The sequence below is a fragment of the Marmota monax genome, unplaced genomic scaffold (assembly GCF_021218885.2).
Source record: "Marmota monax isolate L192 unplaced genomic scaffold, Marmota_monax_Labrador192_F-V1.1 WCK01_AAM20220418_F8-fsc00028, whole genome shotgun sequence".
In the NCBI taxonomy this organism is placed as follows: domain Eukaryota; kingdom Metazoa; phylum Chordata; class Mammalia; order Rodentia; family Sciuridae; genus Marmota; species Marmota monax.
In genome coordinates, this window is record NW_026694779.1 from 4,508,118 (window position 1) to 4,527,136 (window position 19,019).

The 19,019-nt window shown below is 46.7% G+C and overlaps 1 protein-coding gene across 3 annotated transcripts in view; it reads left to right on the forward strand.

Moving 5' to 3' along the window:
• The first annotated feature begins 3,302 nt into the window (after positions 1-3,302).
• Ssuh2 (ssu-2 homolog) overlaps positions 3,303-19,019 on the forward strand; it is a 57,660-nt gene continuing 41,943 nt past the window's right edge. For all 3 annotated transcript variants that reach the window (XM_046425735.2, XM_046425733.2, XM_046425734.2), the window contains exons 1-7: positions 3,303-3,371; positions 11,711-11,809; positions 12,172-12,253; positions 13,901-14,030; positions 15,194-15,254; positions 16,356-16,480; positions 17,870-17,932. In XM_046425735.2, the coding sequence (XP_046281691.1) occupies positions 3,344-3,371; positions 11,711-11,809; positions 12,172-12,253; positions 13,901-14,030; positions 15,194-15,254; positions 16,356-16,480; positions 17,870-17,932 (588 nt within the window). In that variant the 5' untranslated portion in view covers positions 3,303-3,343. The remainder of the gene's footprint in view (positions 3,372-11,710; positions 11,810-12,171; positions 12,254-13,900; positions 14,031-15,193; positions 15,255-16,355; positions 16,481-17,869; positions 17,933-19,019) is intronic.

A 19,019-nucleotide genomic window follows, 5' to 3' on the forward strand; every position in this document is an offset into this window, starting at 1 on the left:
GATAAATAAGTTAAAATTTATTTATCCACAGTCTTTGTGTTAATTCTGTTCAGTTGAAAATCTCTCTAATAGAGTAAACTGTGCTGAAGACATAATCTCAGAGCTGAAAGGCAAAGTCGTCAACCTTGAACAGTCAAACAACATTAAACAAGAGAAAATAAGTAGCCATGATCAGAATATACAATAATTCTGGGACAACAAAATTTAATAACATAATTGAGGAAGGGTGTAAGATGCAGGTTAATGGAATGGATAACCTTTTCTGGGAAATAAAAGCAGAAAATTTTCTAAACCTTCAGCATGAGATGGACATCTAGATACAGGATGCATTCAGAATCCCAAAGAGATAAGCTTAAAAAGATCCTCTTCATGACACATTTTAATTAAAGTGCCTAAGCTAGAGAACAAGGATAGAATTTTAATATCCTCAAGAGAAAATGTCAGGTCACATTTAGAAGCAAGCCCATCAGAATCACTTCTGATTTTTTGGCGTAAACTCTAAAAACTAGGAGGGCTTGGAATGATGTGTTCCAAGTCCTGAAAGAAAATAACTGTCAACCTAGATTGCCCATATCTATCATTAAAAATTGAAGGAAAAATAAAAACCTTTCATGATATGTAGAAACTAAAAGAATTCATGACTACTAAATTGGCACCACAGAACTTACTTAAAGAAATGCCCTTCCACACAGTAAAAATAAAAAGCAAACCCCAGAGCTCACAAATGAACAAAATCTCATTTGAAGAGTAATTAAATAAATTATAAAAAGGACCAAATGAAATATAATAAATAAATCAAAATGGAATTAATCACATCTCTCTATATAACATTAGATTTAAAGGGTCTCAACTCTCTAATGAAAAGAAATAGACTGGCAGAACAGATTAAAAAAACAAGACACAACTAAATGTTGTTTGTAAGAGACGCACTTTATAGGCAAAGATGGCCATAGGCTGAAAGTGAAAAGATAGAAATTGATATACTATGTGAATGGAGACCCCAAAGAACTAGAAGTAGCTATTCTCATATCTGACAAAGCAGACTTCAAACTAAAATTGATCAAAAAAGACAAGGCTACTTCATACTGGTAAAGGAAACAATACAACAAGAAGATATGACAAGGTGGGTGCAATTAATTATACAAAAGTGACACCACTCAGCTGGGTGTGGTAGCTTATGCCTATAATACCAGCAGCTTGGGAGGCTGAGGCAGGAGGATTGCAAGTTCAAAGCCAGCCTCAGAAACTTAGGGAGGCCTTAAGCAACTCAGTGAGACACTGTCTCTAAATAAAATACAAAATAGTACTGGGGATGTGCTCAGTGGTCAAGTACCCCTGAGTTCAATCCCTGGTACCAAAAACAAACAAACAAACAAACAAAAAAACAACAAAAAAAGGGACCACTCAAATTGAAGCATCAAAGAGACCCCAGTACAATAATACTGGGTGATTTTGACATACCTCTCTCACCATTGAATAGGTCACCCAGTCAAAAACTTGGTAAATACTGTTCAGACCTGAAAAATATTATGAATCAAATGGACCTAGCAGACATCTGTTTCATCCAATAACAGCTGAATACACTTTCTTTTTAGCAGCTCATGGAACCTTCTCCAAAATAGATCATATTTAGGCCACAAAGCAACTCTTAGCAAATACAAAAAAATTGATATAATTCCTTGCATCTTATTAGATCATAATGCAATTAGAAATCAACAGAACAAAACTCTGTAGAAACTTTATAAGGACATATAAAGACATAAAAACTTTATAAGGACATATAAAGTATTTTGCAATGGAGATTACAAAATACTCTTTTGAATGGTCAGTGGGTGATAGAAGAAATCAAAGGAGAAATTGAAAAATTCTTGGATTCAAATGAGAATAGTGATACAACACACCAGAACCTCTGAGTCACCATGAAGGTAGTTCTAAGAAGAAAGTTTATAGCTATGAGTACCTACGTAATAAAATCAGAAAGATTCCCAAATAAACAACCCAATCATGCATTTCAAGACCCTTGAAAAAGAAGAACAAACCAATTTTAAAACCAGTAGAAGGAAGGAAGTAATCAAGCTTGGAACTGAAATCAATGAAACAGAATTTTTTTAAAAAAAACAATACAAAGGATCAAAGAGTTGTTTCTTTGAGATGATAAACAATATTGATAAGCCCTTAGTCAAACTAGCCAAAAGAAAAAGAACATCCAAATTAATAAAATGAGAGATTTAAAAAGGAAGAATCACCACCGACATCACAGAAATCTAGCAGATCTTTATGGATTATGTTGAAAACGCATACACTAATAGATTGGAAAACCTAGAAGAAATGGATACATTTCTAGACTCCTACAAACTGCCAAAATTTAATCAAGAAGACATAGAAAACATAAACAGACCAATAACTAGTGATGAGATAGAAGCAGCAATAAAAAGTCTTCCCTATGTGACCCCAGTTTTCCTTAAGGAGCATCATGGTACATCTCCAGTAGCACATCTGGGTTGGAGAGTCTGTTTAGACTCATCTGGAGGAGAGTGATGATCTTCCAAGGGTTGCAGTTGAAGGAATTTCTCCCCTAATGCAAACGGCTTAGGAAAAGACCTTTAAAACTTTGCATATGGGGCTTGGGGCTGTAGCTCAGTGTCTCTTGGCGTGCATGAGGTCCTGGGTTCCAACCCCAGCCACTCTGCCCCTCTACAACCCACAGATTTTTCCTAGGGCCCAGGTGGGTATGGAGCCAGTAGTAATCCACAGATACGATGGTGGATCGTGCATCCTGGGTTGGCAGCCAGCTCTTGTTATGATGTGCTATGTGGTTTTGGAGCCTCACTTCATAACCCCAGCCTCTAATGAGAAAAGAGGTTGGTGCCCAAGACCTCAGTCTGGGTTCCCAAATGTTCTTACCCCCTTGGGCAGGGGATCTGCCTGTGGCTATTAAATTTTTCTATATGGCCCTGCCCATACTTGGAAACCTGCCTCCCCCAGATGTACAGTGTGCTTGGTGGTCAACTGGAGAAGCAGGTAGTCAAGGCTTTGAATCCCAGATCAGAAAAATGAGCAGAATCTGAGTGTCCCTCACACAGAACTGCAGCAATGGCCCAGGGAACTCTAGAAGCATCCAAAAGCAAGTGGCAAGCCAGAGGCTCTTGTGGGGAGGAACCCCAAGCACCTGTGGAGTGGGTGCCAGGCAGCCTCTCTGATGGACACGGTGGCTTTGCCTCTGTTGTATGCAAATCAGGTAACAATGGGCCTGACGTTCTGGGAGGGGCCCAAGGGTGGCCCCTTAGATTCCTGCAGCTGGCCTTCAGGAACGCAGACACTGTCTTGACTGGAGGTCTAGACCATGGACAGGGACCTGAGTGAAGAGGACAGTAAGTAGAGGGTCAGGGATGGTGTGGGTGCATGTCCTCTGTAGCCAGCACTGAACAAGACCCTGTGTCAGCCCTGAACATGTCTCGGGTCTGGGTCTGCATTGCCAATAACTTCCTTCTTTTCCTCCTTCCTGCTGTCATGATAAAGCTCATTTGCAGCCTGCAACCTCTTCTTCTATTGTGTGCTTCTAGACAATGAAGAAGGACCGGCAAAAATGAACAAGAACTTTTAACAAGGACCTTTCTCCCTACCCATTGGGATGATGTGCAGCCTCGTGCTCTTTCTTTTTCCTTTCTCTGGCTCTCACCTCCCCCCAACCCCAGCCAAACATAAGCCTGAATATCGGGGTTCTTACTTCGATCACATTCTTAGATGAGGTTAATTTCGTAGACACGGTTAATTTTTGTAGTAAAGTCTTTATGTAGGACCTGCCTGTAGCAAAAGTCTGCTTGTTCATGAGTGCTGGGGAAACACAGCCCCGGTGACCCCATTCTGTCATCCCTAGGACAGAAGTACAATGGAATTTAAAGACTAATTTAAAACATAAGGAAGGAAATGGTATTTTAGGAAGAAATGTGCTATGTTTAAAACAGGAAATTTTTCATACTGTTTTGGAATGGGTAATGAGACAGAACATAAAGCACGGACACTGGGGGACTGGGAGGCCAGGTTCAAGTCCTGGTTCTGATTTAAAGGGGTTCTGTTATCTTGGGCAAGTCATTTTACTTATCAGAGTCTCAGTCCCCCCAACTACAGAAAGGATCAGGAGTCCTTAATTTGAGGACCCCAAGGGTGGGGACAAGATGTCATGTAAATGTAGTATTTGCAGAGTGTTGAGGGGTCTGTGTCTTTCATCTGAATCCTACAGGGGCCTGTGACACAAATACATTGTCATTGTCACTGGACCTGATGACCTTGAAGGTCCTTTGCAGGTCTGACACTCCATTGTCTTTAATGTTGGTATGTTTTAAGATTGAAGTAGAGCCAGGTGCGGTAGTGCATGCCTGTAATCTCAACAGCTCAGGAGGCTGAGGCAGGAGGATCAGGAGTTGAAAGCCAGCCTCTCAGCCAAAGCGAGGAGCTGAGCATCTCAGTGAGACTCTGTCTCTAAATAAAATACAAAAAAAATAGGGCTGGGGATGTGGCACAGTGGTCAAGTGCCCCTGGGTTCAATCCCTGCTCCGCCCCCCCCCCCCAAAAAAAAGATTGAAATAGAATGTAAAGTTAAGCTATGCTAATCTTGGAGATAACTCAGTTTAAATTTTGTTGGATTCCTTTTTCATATTGAACTAGGAGACAGTATAGAGATATTTTTCCAAGTATTTGAGGAAGACCTAACGTAATCTCTGATCTACTGAAATGATGTGTCCATAGTCTTATTTTGATCAGTTTGTGGATGTTTATTTTACAAATATTCTGATGAAATCTTTTATCTTCAAACCATTTTTCATTAGCAGATTTTTCAAGGTATAATTGGAGTTTCTCTTAGTATCCATGGACTACATCAGATGTAGATTCCAATTCAAGCTCTTCCTCCCTAATGGTTGGGTAACTAGGATCAAGTCATTTAACCTCTCTGAGCTTTATTTTCCTTAACAGAAACAGAGATGGTGTCATTCTGCAGGGCTGGTGGAGGATTCATTGGTTATAAAGTGTCTAATACATCACCAGGGCCAGAGTAGGCATGGAGTAAACACTGACTGTCAGAAGTGACCAGATGATGTCCCCAGAGCTTCAAAAATTAAACTGCTATTAACAGCAATTATTATCACCTGTGAGGTTTTTGTCTGGGCCTCACACCTTTTGGTAGGCTCAGTGAGAACTAATGAAGGATTTGGTTCCCTCATTGTCCTCCAAGCCCAGGGTCTGTCATAGGGTTGCCCTGTATGTTGGCTTCAAACACCATGGGGCTAAGGTCAGAAGTTGGGGTATCTGGGTTCACCCAGAAAAGATTTTAGAAATAAGTGGGTGAATTATGAAACTAGGCACTTTTTTCCAGGAAGGGGACCCTACTCTAATACTTACGTATGTGACTTTTAAGGTGAGCAGTGTATCCCAGTTCATCTTAGGGCTTTCCCTTCTTGTCACTCAGTATTTGATCCCTTAATTTGGGGGTCCCTAATATAGGTGGCCTCAGAGAGACAGGAAAACTTCCTTCCTTCAAAGTGGATATGGATGAAGACATCCTGGGCTGTGGCATCCAGGTGGAGATTGCCCTGAAGGCCTTTTAGCCTCCCTGCCTCTCTGCAGCATCCCTGACCAGGGCAGGTGCCTTCCTCCAGTGGCTGCCACATTCCATTGCTGAGCTTGTCCCCCTCTTATCTCTGAGAATATTTCTTTCTTAAATTGGAGTGACATCTCTTCTACTCTTGCTCTTGATCTTAGGTGTCAAGGCTACTTGGAACAAGGGTGTTCCTTATTTAAAACAAGAGCCCTTCAAAGTCTTTTCTTCTGCTTAACTTGTCACTGGTGACTTCAACAACTTTTGCTTAACCAGCTCCTGCTTCTTCAGCAATCCCAGGTGGGAAGTGGTTTTGATTTCTAAGAGCACCATGTCCTAGCACAGAGCACAGGAGGAAAGATCTCCTCCCTTATTTTATACACCATATGTCCTATAATATAACTTCCTTTGTTGCAGACTGAACACCCCTCCCCAAAAATGGAGAACAAGAGCTTCTTCAAGTAAGAGAGGCTTTCATTAGAGCCCCTGGTAATTTTAGGAGAGGGCTTCTCTGGCCTATAAGACCTAGGTTGTACCTCCTGACCTCTGGGAATTGGTCCCCTGGAGGAGGAGAGGTTTTGAAGTCACAAGTGACTGACCTGAGGCCACCCCACCATCACCTTCAGTGGCCCAGTGCTGAACAGATGGGGCTCTCCCTTTTGGATCACAGGCCAGCTCTGTTTCCAAAAGGACCAACAAAATCCTGAGCTGAAGATATGAGACTGGATTTGAGGCTGCTTGTGGTGGGAAAGGATGCTGGACTTCCCACAAGGGGCCCAGAGGCCAGCATCCCTGATGACTGACATGGGGCCTCAGTGTTTTGCACACATCCTAGTGATGGAGCCACAGCCACCAGGAATCCTGGCCTCACCTGCTGGGTCAGCCATGGCCTCATGGGGCCTGTTCAGTGTTTCCTGCACGCTGCCACATTGCTGGAGGGGATGGTGGGTCCAGTAACTCCTAACAGCAGGATAGCACATCTGACCTGCGAAGCCTGTAAGAAATAAACAGCTTGAGTGAAGTCATATAGAGCTTAGCAGGGCTCTCCAGGTCAGCTGTGGAGCCCTCTCTAAGGGCTGTTCCTGCCAGTATTCCCTAAGACTTCTTTTTAGGGAAAGGAAATTAAAGCCCTAAAATTAAATGACTTCGCCCCCAACACTACCTGGTGGGCTAGGTATTTTGCGCTAAGCTCGGGTCTGCAGAATGAGGGTAGATCAAACACCTCCTACCTCACGGTGCTCAAAGTCTGGTGGGACCGGACCCCAAGTGGACATTTTATAAAGAATGTGTTGGAACAAATTATGAGCACACATGAACTACTATGTATAAATTAGAATGTGCTGATAAAATTGTTTTTAAAAAAAGAATTCTTAAAAACCATCTAGCAAAAGCAACAACAGGAAGGGAGAGAAAATACTGAAGGGGTGCCTGGGGGCGCCAAGGACAGGAACAGCCAGAGCAAAGCTGGGAGGAATGGTCTGCATACCAGTGAGGGCAAATGCAAATGCCAGTGTCACAAAGTCACAGATCACTCTTGGAAAAGCAGGGACAGACCATAGAAAATCCAGCTGCCTCCTCCATGGCCCTATCTTGGCAAAGTGGAGCTCTTTCCAGTGCATGGGTTTTGCATCCCAGATAGCTGTAAAGCAGCTGCAAATCATAATCCCAAATAATTTTTTAAAATCACAAATCATGAGCATTCATAATTAAAACAAAATATTGTGATGTTTGCCTCGTTTTCTCCTGCAGTTGCAGAGACCTACCCAGTGTAGAGCCCTTGTCTTAGTTCCCCATTTCTCTTCATTTTGCTCTTGGAATTTTGGTCTTGCCATATGGTGGGCATTTGCTCCTGAAAATGTTTTCCCGGTGTCTCCCACCCCAAAGCACCTACACTTCTCTCTCTGGCCTCAAGCAAGCCTACCTCCCTCCTTCCATCTTTCTGCATTTATCTTTATTGCCATCTCCCTTTTCCTCACCCTGGTCTGGACAACGTAGGAAGACTTTTCCCTGGCATGTGGACAGATGAGAATCCCCTTTTCCTGTCCCTAGGTAGGGGCCCAAGTAGGGGCCTAGGTAGTGTCAAGCTCAGGGGTTCAGTAATCATGAGCCTCTGCAGGGTTCAAATGAAGGGGTGCCGTGGTCAGGTTTCTTAGCCTCTCCAAGAAGTCCTTTAAATATCGTGGCTAATCGTTTGCTCATTTGTTCTTCTTTGCAAAACAGATCTCCTTTCTTTCTTCTTCTTTTTCTTTATAATGTTTCAATCATTGGAAATCTGCTTTTAAAATCATTTTTATCTGTGGTAAAATATACACAACATAACTTTTGCCATCTTCGCGGTTTTTTTGTTTTTTTGGAGGGGGAGGGTTTACTGAGGATTGATGTGGCTCTTAACCACTGGGCCACATCCCCAGCCCTTTTTATTTTTTATTTTGAGATAGAGTTTCACTAAGTTGTTGAGGGCCTGATTAAATTGCTAGGGCTGGTCTTGAACTTGTCATCTTCCTGCCTCAGGGTCCCAAGTTGCTGGGATTACAGGACTATGCCACCATGACTGGCTCCCATCCAGTTTTAAAGGTAGAGTTTAGGGCATTCACACTGTCCATTTCTAGAAGGCTTTTTGTCTTGCAAAACAAAAACTCTGGACTCATTAAACAAAAATTCCCCATTCCTTACCCTTCCCCCAGGCCCTTGGCAACCACCATTTTACTTTTCTCTCTGTGAATTTTTTTTTTATTGTTGTTTATTTGTTTGATTGATTTTGCTTTGGTACTAGGAATTGAATCCAGGGGTGCTTAACCACTGAGCCACATCCCCAACTCTATTTTGTATTTTATTTAGAGACATGGTCTCAATCAGTTTCTTAGGGCCTCCCTAAATGGCTGGGGCTGGCTTTGAACTCGCCATGCTCCTGCCTCAGCCTCACGAGCTGCTGGGATGACAGGCATGTATCACCAGGCCCAACTTCTCTGTGAATTTGACCATCAGACTATTTCTTGCACAATTTTAAGTATAATTCAAGTCATAACGCATTTTTGAACACCAGCTGAATGTCCACCTTGTTTGACCCTGTGTGCACAGAACACTTGTATGTCTCTACTGCATGCCTACCCTTTGTTGGGGTATACAAGAGAGGCCTCTGTCTCAAAGGGGCTGTCATACCTGTTAAAGGAGATGAACTATGAAACAAACTAGAACAAGATGGTAGTGGTGGGGCCATTGGAGCATGATGTCAGTGTTTTTAAGATGATTAGTTTGAAATCAGGGGCAAAGGGCATGGATTCCCTTTTTCATCTGAAGGAAAGACAATGACATTTTAAAAAAGAAAAGGTTAAAGGAGTTATCCATTAATTATGTCTTCCCCACAAGAAAAAAAATCCTTTTATAAAAAAGAAAAATAGCTGGCGACTGGTGAGCAGAAACACTCCCTTTTCAGATGTCCTTGCAAAGTTTTCTCAAAAACCACTTGATGCCATTGCCATGGAGACTTGGAGACACACAGAGTGAAGTTCAGTAGCAAGGTCTTTGGGCTTGGAGTCAGGTCTGAGTTCTAGACTCTATTTCTGTCTCTGCCATGAACGTGCCAGCTAGTTTAGCCAAATCACATCTCTGAGCCTCTTTTTGTTCTTCTCTGAAATGGGGGACACTGGTGACCTTGAAAGTGCAGAAGAGGTCATATCTGCAGCCTTCCTCTGTGAGCCACGGGTTGCAACGTCTATTTCAGGGTGGGGTGGACCAACTGGACCACTGCCCAACACCATGGGTACAGTGACGTGGCTGGAAGCCCCCATCCGAGTGCCCTACGTTAGGAGTTGCACAATGGCCAGTGACGTCCACGGTCCTGTTGTGCCTGTTGGTTTTTGCACAGGAAATGACGCATCCTTCTGGGGGTCAGTCTGGAGTCCTTTATTTTTGCACATAGCATAATGGTGAGATTAATTTAGCTCTGATGAATTGCAACTGCCCCAGAGGTTAGGGCGGCTCCTGGTTGATGGATAGAGCTCTGAATTTCCCACCCCTCATTCTTTCCCCCTTCCTGCTTCTTTTGTTTGGTTCCCAGCCATATGGCATTTCTCAACGATAGTATTAATACCCCAGCCAACCCCAAGACTGCTCTGCAGGCAGGAGCCATCCCAGGGGATGTGATTGTCTTTCTTTCTACACTTGACATTTTCTTTGTTTTCCTCTGATTTAAAAGAACACAAAGAAAGAGGAAGTCCCACCCTCCTCAAATCCAAGGCGTTCACTGAGCACTGCTTATACGCCAGGCACGGGACTAGAGACGGCTCAGACATCGACTCATTATACGGCACAAATGTGATTTGCTCCATTATAAGGTCCAAAGTCTGAAATATTTCCTGCCTGGCTCTTGACAGCAAATGGTTGCTGTCAGGGTCCCCTCTAGCTGCATTTCTTCAAATGCTCATAAGATCACTCAAAGCAAACAGTATAGAAAACCAAGGTTTTAATAAAAATTCCAGAAGAATGATCATGTTGGGGACTTTCGTGTACATTGTCTGGCCTCCATGTGAGGTTTTGGGATGATGTCACTTTGCATCACCATCATACCTGGTCCTGCCTAGAAAGACTCTCTCTTTATCTGCAAACGTTCTTCTTCTCACTTTCATTGGTAGGTTTCCTGTAAGAGAAAACTACCTTCTCAATGTCAGAGGACAAGGGCATTCCTAACTTTGAAGGGGCGGCTGAGGGGCCGTGTTCATTTGTCTTAACGACAACTCCTCTTTCCTCTGCCTTCCCCCCCCCCACACACATTTCAGGATTTCAGTCTTCCTCATTCCTTGACTTTCAGATAAACCTGGGTTGCTCTCATTTAGAACAAGATCTGCTGATTAGTCTGACCTTCATTTTTACTAAACTTGAAAGCATGGGGCATGCCATTCTCTTATTTTTGTGGAAGTAACGATATGTAGGCTTTCAAGCAGGGGATCGGCTGGGAAGTGCATCAGGTAGGGAAGTCTGACCTGAGTATAGTAAACAGCACCTCCATTCCACAGCCCGCTCTTTACAGGCCTCGTAGTGAATTTCCTGTGACCGAGTTTCCTCCAAGAGCCAAGGGATTCTTGCCCCCAGCACAAGGGCTTGCGGGAACATTTTTGAGAGCTGTTCAGTGGGGCAGGCATAGCACTAAGTTCCCCCTCTAGCCCCACAGCTGTGTGATCCAGGAGTTCTGCAGTAGCCTCTCAAGTAGAATCAGAAGTCCCTGCCTTCCATTCCCCCAGGAGGCAAAGGTGTGGCAGGTGCTTCCTGAGCCCGCCATCACGTCTCACGACTTGCCTTACACTTGCCTCTGTGGACTCTGAGGGCCATCTGGATCCATGCCACATCTGGCAGGTCACCATGGGGCACTGAAAGCAGATATACATGGAATGATTTCTTAATAGTGTTTCACCTTATGAAAAGTACCCAGAAAGAGCTGGAGCCTTGGTTTGGATCAGTGCCACTCGCCGCCCGCTGGCTGGATGATCTTGGCCGAATCACAGCTTTTGGTGCCTCAGTGTCCTCCTTGGTAGAATGGGGGTGGGGGTAGTGCTCGTGTGTCAGTCTGGGTCACCTGAGGTGCAGACACCACGGTGACATGAGGCATGCCAGCAAGTCCTGGGATACACTCATGAAAGGAAAGGGCAAGGAGGGTCTTTGTACTTCAGTTGGACACCTGCAAAGGTAGAGAGGGATGGAGGGGCACTGAGCAGAGGGACCTCACACTGTAGTGTGGCTCCTAGGCAGCCTTGGCCAGGTCTGTGGGGAGTCCCAGAGCAAGGACTGCCCACTGGGAGGAGCTCAAGGTAAGCCATTGCACATCTCAGAGCCTTCAGGCAACACTGGGGTTATATCTCAGGATTTTGTGGGTCAGGAATTTGGGCAGGACCCTGCTGGGAGATTCTTTTGCTCCATGTAGGGTTGAGTAGCGTCACTCAGTGGTACTCACAGGCAGCTGGCTTGGAGGGGCCCAAGATGTTTTTGCTTACATGTGTGGTGGCTTAGCAGGAGGGCTGGACTCCAAGAAGCCTTCTCCATGCGTCTCAGGGCCTCTCCTCGTGGTTCTCTAGCAGGACAGCCTGCCTTCTCCAAGGCTCAGGACCGCTCGCTATCTTTCCGCAGGTGTGAACCTGAGTTTCGAGGCCGAGAGTCCTCTGGCACCCCCTGCTGAACTCCTGGAGAGGCTGCCCAGCTATGACTGGCTTCTTCATGGGGGCGGTGGTAAGTTCTCTTTCTGGGGCTCACGCTGGTTGGTGAGGACAATTCTGGAACAGGTTGGCTGGTGCTGAGGTAGCTCCTCTTTCTCCTGGTGGGGCTGGGAAGCCCCACATCATGGTTGGGTGGAAGCAGGCAGAAGTGGGGCATAGCCCTGTGATTATGGACGTTCCTGACTACAGCCCAGCGTACGGCCTGAATGAAGCTGGTCTTGGAATCCCCATTTGTTTGCATCAGATGCACTAAACGCCGTTCCTTTCCCTCATGTTCTTGCCCACGCTCAGGCTTTCCTCCTTTTGCCTCACAAACATCTGTTCCTTGGAGCTGCACTGTGCAGCCCCCTGGATCATTTCCTCCCTTTCCTCCAGGGCAGCAAATATTCTTCCCACCTTCGGAAGCCCCGGTGAGACCCCAGGAACCACCTTCCTGGTCCTCATTCCTGGAACACAGGTGACTTTGGGGTTCTATGTCTGCACCTGTCACTGTTGCCCTGTGAACACCCTCTGGCTGGGGTGTGAGTGTGTGTCTTAACCGGAGAGTGCATTAGGATCCATTGGATGGATTCTCTTCATCCCAGACCCGCTGAACCAGATTCTCCAGGGAAGGAGCCTTGCAATATACATTTACCAGGTTTTTCAGGTCATTTGCCTACGAAGCCAGATTTGAAAATCATAATCAATACCACAAGTTTGCAAACTTCAATCTGTGGGCCAAATCCAGTCCCCCCATTTATTTATTTATTTATTGGTACTGGGGATTGAACTCAGGGATACTTAACCACTGAGCCACATCCCCAGACCTATTTTACTGTATTTTATTTAGAGATGAGTCTCACGGAGTTGCTTAGTGCCTTGCTTTTGCTGAGGCTGGCTTTGAACTCGTGATCCTCTGGTTTCAGCCTCCTGAGCTGCTGGGCTTATAGGCATGTGCCACCACATCCCCCCGCCCCACCCTCACCATTTATTTTTATAAGTCAAGCTTTATTGGAACACAGTCACACTCATTCATCCGGCATGGTCTATGGCAGCTTTTACACTCTGATGGCAAAGTGTAGCAGTTGAGGTACAGACGATGTGGTCCATGAAATTAAAATATTTGCTAGCCGGCCCTTGGCTGCAGGAGTTTGTAAGCCCTGGGGCTAGACCCCTCACGGCCTACCTGTGTTGATTTTGAGAGTTCTCGGGTAGAGCTCTGGGTTTCTAGCCAGTTTTGTGCAGAAAGAAGGTGAAGCCCCAGGGGGCCCCTGCCCACTCTCTGGGTCCAGCCTCCCAGCTGGGCAGTTATGGCCTGCCAGATAGGAGTCTCCTGAGTGTTCCTGGTCCTCCTGCAGCCACAAACAGCTCACCTTCTCCTCTGAGCTGCCCAGCCTCTGTGCCCAGTACAAACCCTTCCTCTGTGGAGCTGCCTCTGGCCTCTGCAGCCCATGGCATCTCTGCTGCCCACTGATCTGAAGGCACATGCTGGGCCTGGTGGGTACTGGAGACACCAGGTGTCCATGTCGGGTTCAAATGGCTCCAGGGTTGCCACGGAGATCTAGCAGAGGAAGATATGAGGGCAGAGGAAGGAGAGGCCTCCTTCTTACTGGAGGGGGTGGGGACAGGAAGAGCTTAGCCAAGGACGTGGCCTGGCCTCAGGAGAGGGTTTTCCAGGAGGAGGGGAAGCTGTTCAGACAGAGGGCAGAGGATGGGCCCTAGATCTGCTTCCCTCCCTGTCATTATCCTCCAGTGCTCTGCTGCTCCAGCTCCTCCAGTCAAGGTCAAGGTCAAGGTCAAGTTCTCTTAGGGCAGAAGCCTCATCTTTTTTTTGTGTGTGGATGTTCTGAGATTCTCTGAGTCCCTCTCCTGAGCCACATACTTTCACTCACATGGCTTTGCTGTCCTTTAGAAAGACCTACCACTTCTCGCCCTGGGCATCCATTCATGCTCTTTTGCTCCAGTCACTGTCCCCAGTTGGACTCCTTGGGGCTTCACTACCACTGTTGACCTCAGGACTCTTCCCTGCTCTCTGGGCCCTTGGTGCCCAGTTGTACACCGAGGGGGCTGGCCTGGATGAGCCTGAGGGCCCTTCCCAGACCTCTACCTCTCTGGTCCCCATCAGAGTCCCTGTGGTGACAGAGGAGGTGGCCCGTGAGGCCCTTCTCAGCTTCGTGAACTCAAAATGCTGCTATGGCAGTGCAGCCGCAGATGACCTCATCATCCGGGAGCTGAGGCAGCAGACTCTCTGCAGGGTAAGGGGGCTGGGCTTAGTGGAGGCCCTGGCTAAGGGGCTGGGGCCTGGGGACTTTGGGACAGGGGATATTTATGGGAAGCCAGCCAGGAGCAAGGAGTCCTGGTGGGGGGTAGCAGGTGAATGGTAGCGACGTCCAATCCCTTCTGCACTATCTCTGGTCTGTACCTGGGAATCATAATGAAGCGAGTGAGCGCTTCAATCATCATTCAGATGTGCTGCACCTCATGGAAACGCATGGCATCAGTGTGTTGCCACACTCTCCTGGCTACCCTGCACTCTAGCCTTGTTGTCAACAGCTTGGAGAGGAAGGTGGGAGTCCTGGACAAGCAAAGTGACTTACACAGGAACATGCAGTAGAAGGGACGGAGCCTCAGTCCACACCCAGGTTGCTCATCCCAGAGCCTCACTCCAGCCTTCCACCAGGGGCGGGCTGAGAGAGGGTCCTTGGCTACCCTGACCCCAGCTCTGCTTCTCCCAGATCATGTCCACACGGCAGAATCATTCATCCATCACTCCAGGGCCATCCTGCCTCTGGCACACATTTCTGTCTCCTTCTGCATTGAAGGGGGAAGAGGGACAGCTTTTCTGTCCACATTTTTCAGTGTCATGGACACAGCTGTCCTTTGATGAGCACACATTGATGCAGAAACACAGAGCAGCTAGATCAGGGATCTAGAGGGAGCGGCCCCTTTAGAGCTGTTTGACCTTGGGCAAATCAACTGACCTCCCTGAGTCTGTTTTCTTACATGTGAAAGGAGGAGCCAAATTCTGAGATTTTGTGAATGAGGATCATCAAGAAAATTTTGACATGAGTCAGACAAATTCTTCCTAATAGGGACCCTCAGAACTGTGGACTCCAGTGGCCTGCATCTAAAGGATAACTACTGTTCCCAAACTTGACTCATAGAACATTTCTGTGTGGAGATTCCTGGGGACCTGAAATGGTTCTGAATGGGAGCCTGTCAGGGGGTTTCCCAGGGCTGCCTGAGTTCTCTGCAAATGTCTCAGGGCATCATAATAAAAATCACCATTGCCAGCCTGTTCTAAGCAACCAGAGGGCACCATGCATAGGATCCTGGGTGTCCTCAACCAACCCTGGCAGATGGGCTCTGTCTTCATAGGAACAGGAATGTGAAAGTGCTCTTTTTCCACCCTCTGCAGTATCGACTAGAGACCTTCAGTGAATCCAGGATAAGCGAGTGGACATTTCAACCTTTTACAAGTAAGTGAATCGTCTTGAAATCAGTATGACAGGTAGCAAACGAGGCAGGGGGCTGGTGGAAAATCTCAGGGCTTGGCTCAGCAGCAGACCTGGAACAAGGTGCTCATCTGCTCAGAGCCTTGGTTTCCCCATTCCCTGTAGAATGGGGGTGAGTGGTGGATGCTGATCTTGGAGCCTCTCCTGCATTGACCACAGTAAGTACATCCTGCCTCCTGGAAGTGGTTTGCAAGAGGCCTGAGGAAGTCCAGGGCTTGCTTTGGCTGCAGGCTGGTGCTGGCAGGAGGGTCCAGACACGTGATTGGCATCTGCCCGCCTCCTGTGCCACCCCAGCCCCTCTAAGACTCAAGACTGTTGTGCCGCACCCCCATCAGCTATACCTCCCACCTTCCACTGAACCCCACTAGAGGCTCATGGTTGTTTGGGAAGACTCTGTCCTGCCTCTGTTCTCGGGTGGGCCATTCTGGTCCCTTCTTCAAGATGGAGCTCATGTGTCACCTCTTCAATGAAGCCTATCAGGATTTCTTATTTGCCATCCCCTGCTCATTAGGATAGGTCCATCCTCTGAGTTCTTACAACTGTTCATACAACTCTTGCCCAAAGAACTTATCATATTTCATGACATAAAACTGAGGTTGTATGCTGTGACTCTCTGTGATCAGAGAGGAGGAAGATGGGATGGTGGAGGGGATGGTGGTGATAAGGATCAGAGCTGGTATTGATTAATCCCTCAGTATTTGGGAGCCCTGTGCTAACCATTTTATATATTTTTATATTTATTTTTCTCTACACTCCTGTAAGATAGGTGCCACTATTAGCCCCATTTTAGAAAAGAGACAGTTAAAACTCAGAGAGGTTAAACAACTTGCCTGGAGTCACACAGCTAGGAAATAGTAGAGCCAGAAATCAAACCTGGGTCTGTCCAGCCCTACAGATTGAGTTCTTAATCGTGGTCTCCAAGGGGGCTTTTTTATACCTAGCTGTGTAGCCCCAGAATCTAACCCAATGCCTGGGCATGAACTGATGGCTTGGTGTTGTTTGTTGAATAAATGGAAGTTAATTTCTGATGCTCTTGGCTGCTCTGATGATCGTTCCTTTTTGTAGACCACTCAGTAGACGGGCCACAAAGAGGCACCTCCCCCAGGCTTTGGGATATCAAGGTCCAGATCCCTCCAATGTTTCAGGAGGACACCAAGAAGTTCCAAGTCCCTCATTCTTCACTGGTGAAGGTAATGTACTTATTGGAATACGTGCCCTTCTCTCTGTGCTAATTTTTCAAGTGTGGAAAGTTTCTTTTAACTTTATCCCTTTAGAAAAGAAACCCCCAATCCAGCCTGGTGGTTCATTTGTGGGTATAAATAAGCCTCCGTTTAGAACATCCAGGGTATGGAATGTAGTCTCATACATAATTCCACACAAATTAGGGAGTGAGTCTTCACATAGCAATTTCAGAATTGTCCCCAGCCTTAAATAGTGAACAGTAACATTCCTAGACCATTTGAGTGTATTTGTATCTCTTTTTTTTGATCTGACAAAAATAACTGGAGGGGTGAGTGAAAATGACATGAAATAAAAGTCAAAAACATTATTGGGATTTTCTTGGAAGTCATAGGGAAACAGAATTTCACTTCCATCTTGTTTGATAGAAATATCATCATGGCTGGGTGCAGTGGGACATTCTTGTAATCCCAATGACTCAGGAGGCTGAAGCAGGAGGATCACAAGTTTGAGGCCTGTCTCAATAACTTAATTAGACCCTGTCTCAAATTAAAAAGTATTTTTTTAAAAAGGTCTGGGGAGGGGGCTGGGGATGTGGCTCAAGCGGTAGCACGCTCGCCTGGCATGCGTGCGGCCTGGGTTTGATCCTCAGCACCACATACCAACAAAGATGTTGTGTCCGCCGAAAAGTTAAAAAAAAAAAAAAAAAAAAAAAGGGCTGGGGAGAGAGTGAAGCTCAGTGGTAGAGCACTCCTAGGTTCAATCCCCAGAACAGAAATATAATCATGGCATGGAGTGAGGGGAACCTGGAACAGGTATTTTATATTCTCTTCTCATCTAATTCCTGCCTGTTTTCACCTAAGGACTTGACTGAATATGTAATTTTATTCTCCTGAGTTTTTATAGAGTTATGAGATGAAGAGGTCGCAGAAAGGTCAAAAAAAACATTCCATTCTTTTTTTCGAGGGTGGAAAAGCTATTTTCATTCAGTGATGAAGTTCCAGTAGCTCTCTCATGGCCTTTCACAAACATGGCGTCCATTCTGTGTGGCCCCTCTTCCTGAAGACCACTTTTAGCCATGATAGGCAGCTGTCATCAGACTTTGCAGTGTAGCCTGGTGGGAAGTTGTGGGGTGTGGGTTAGCCCAGAGTAAACTCTGAGAGCCCCCTTATTGGCCCACAGGATGGAGGGGCCGGGGCCTGCAGGCAGTGATAACGCAGGGTCCTTGACTTGGCCTTGAAAACCTTTGGGGATCCTGGTCAAATGGGAAGGACCGTACCTTCCTCATCCTGTCTTCCTATCCCTGTTCTCAATGGGCACTTCTATTCAAGATGGTGACATCACGGGGCAGGGGGCTGGTGCTTGGGAAACTGGACCTAAGGAGAGCATCTCACTTTCAGGAATGTCACAAATGTCATGGGCATGGGCGGTACAAGTGCAGTGGCTGCCACGGGTCCGGCATGGTGAGTCACATATGGGCCACTGGTGAGTGAGAACTTGTGTGTGGGAGGGAGGGACATGGGAGAGGAGGGCTGGGCTGGGGCTGTGGGGCTCCCTGTGCATCATCTTCCCTTTCTGGGCCTCCATTTTTCCATCTGTCCAGTGGGAAACCTGGCTGGGGTTGTCTCTAATGACATTCACAGTTTGACATTCTAGCTGTAAGTGTTCTCTCCCGTCCGATTCATCTCCCAGTATTCACAGAGCATCTGCTTACTGCTTGGCCCTATAAGAGGACTGAGACCTGGGGTCCTTGGCATCAGGGACACCCTCTGTGGGGGACAAAGACAAGCCATCAGCATTTGTAGCCCAGGGTGATGAGGGCTTTGATAGATAAGGTAGACAGGTGCCTTGTACTGGTTCCCCAGGGCTGCTCTAACGAATTAGCACATCTGGGTGGCTTAAAACAACAGAGATCCATTGTCCCCCAGTTCTGGCAGCCAGAATTGCAAAACCCAGGCAGGGGCAGGTGTGTTCTGGAAGGCTCTGAAGGAGAGGCTGTCCATGCCTCTTTCCCAGCTGCCCACAGTCCTTGGTATCCCACTGGGTGGCTGCAGCACCGCTGTCCCTGCCTCTGTTGTCCAAAAAACTGGGATGTCTTTTCATCTTCATCTTTTCTTCTGAGGACACCAGTCATTGGAGTGGGGGCCCAGGCTGGTCTGGATGAGGCCGTTGAACCTCCTCTTAACCAAAGACATCTGCAAAGACCATTTCCAAATAAGGTCATGTGCTGCGGCTCCAGGGCACTTGAGTGGGGTTGAGTTTGAATCCAGCCCAGTGCAGGCCTGGAGCAGGTGACCAGGCTCTTGGGCCATCAGTCTTCTCCTCTGAAACTTTCAGGGCCGTGCCTGGGAGTAGAACCAGACACCCCATGTGTTCTCCGCTCTGCCAGTTCGAGTCTGATCTTTGGACACCTACTGACAACTTCATCCTAAAATACATCCAGTCAGCCCTCCACCCTTTCCGTGGCCCATTTCCTCCCGCTGGGTGCTGACCTCCCACCCACTCACACACTGTGTTTTCCAGCAGTGGCCTGTGCCTGGCTTTTCTCTG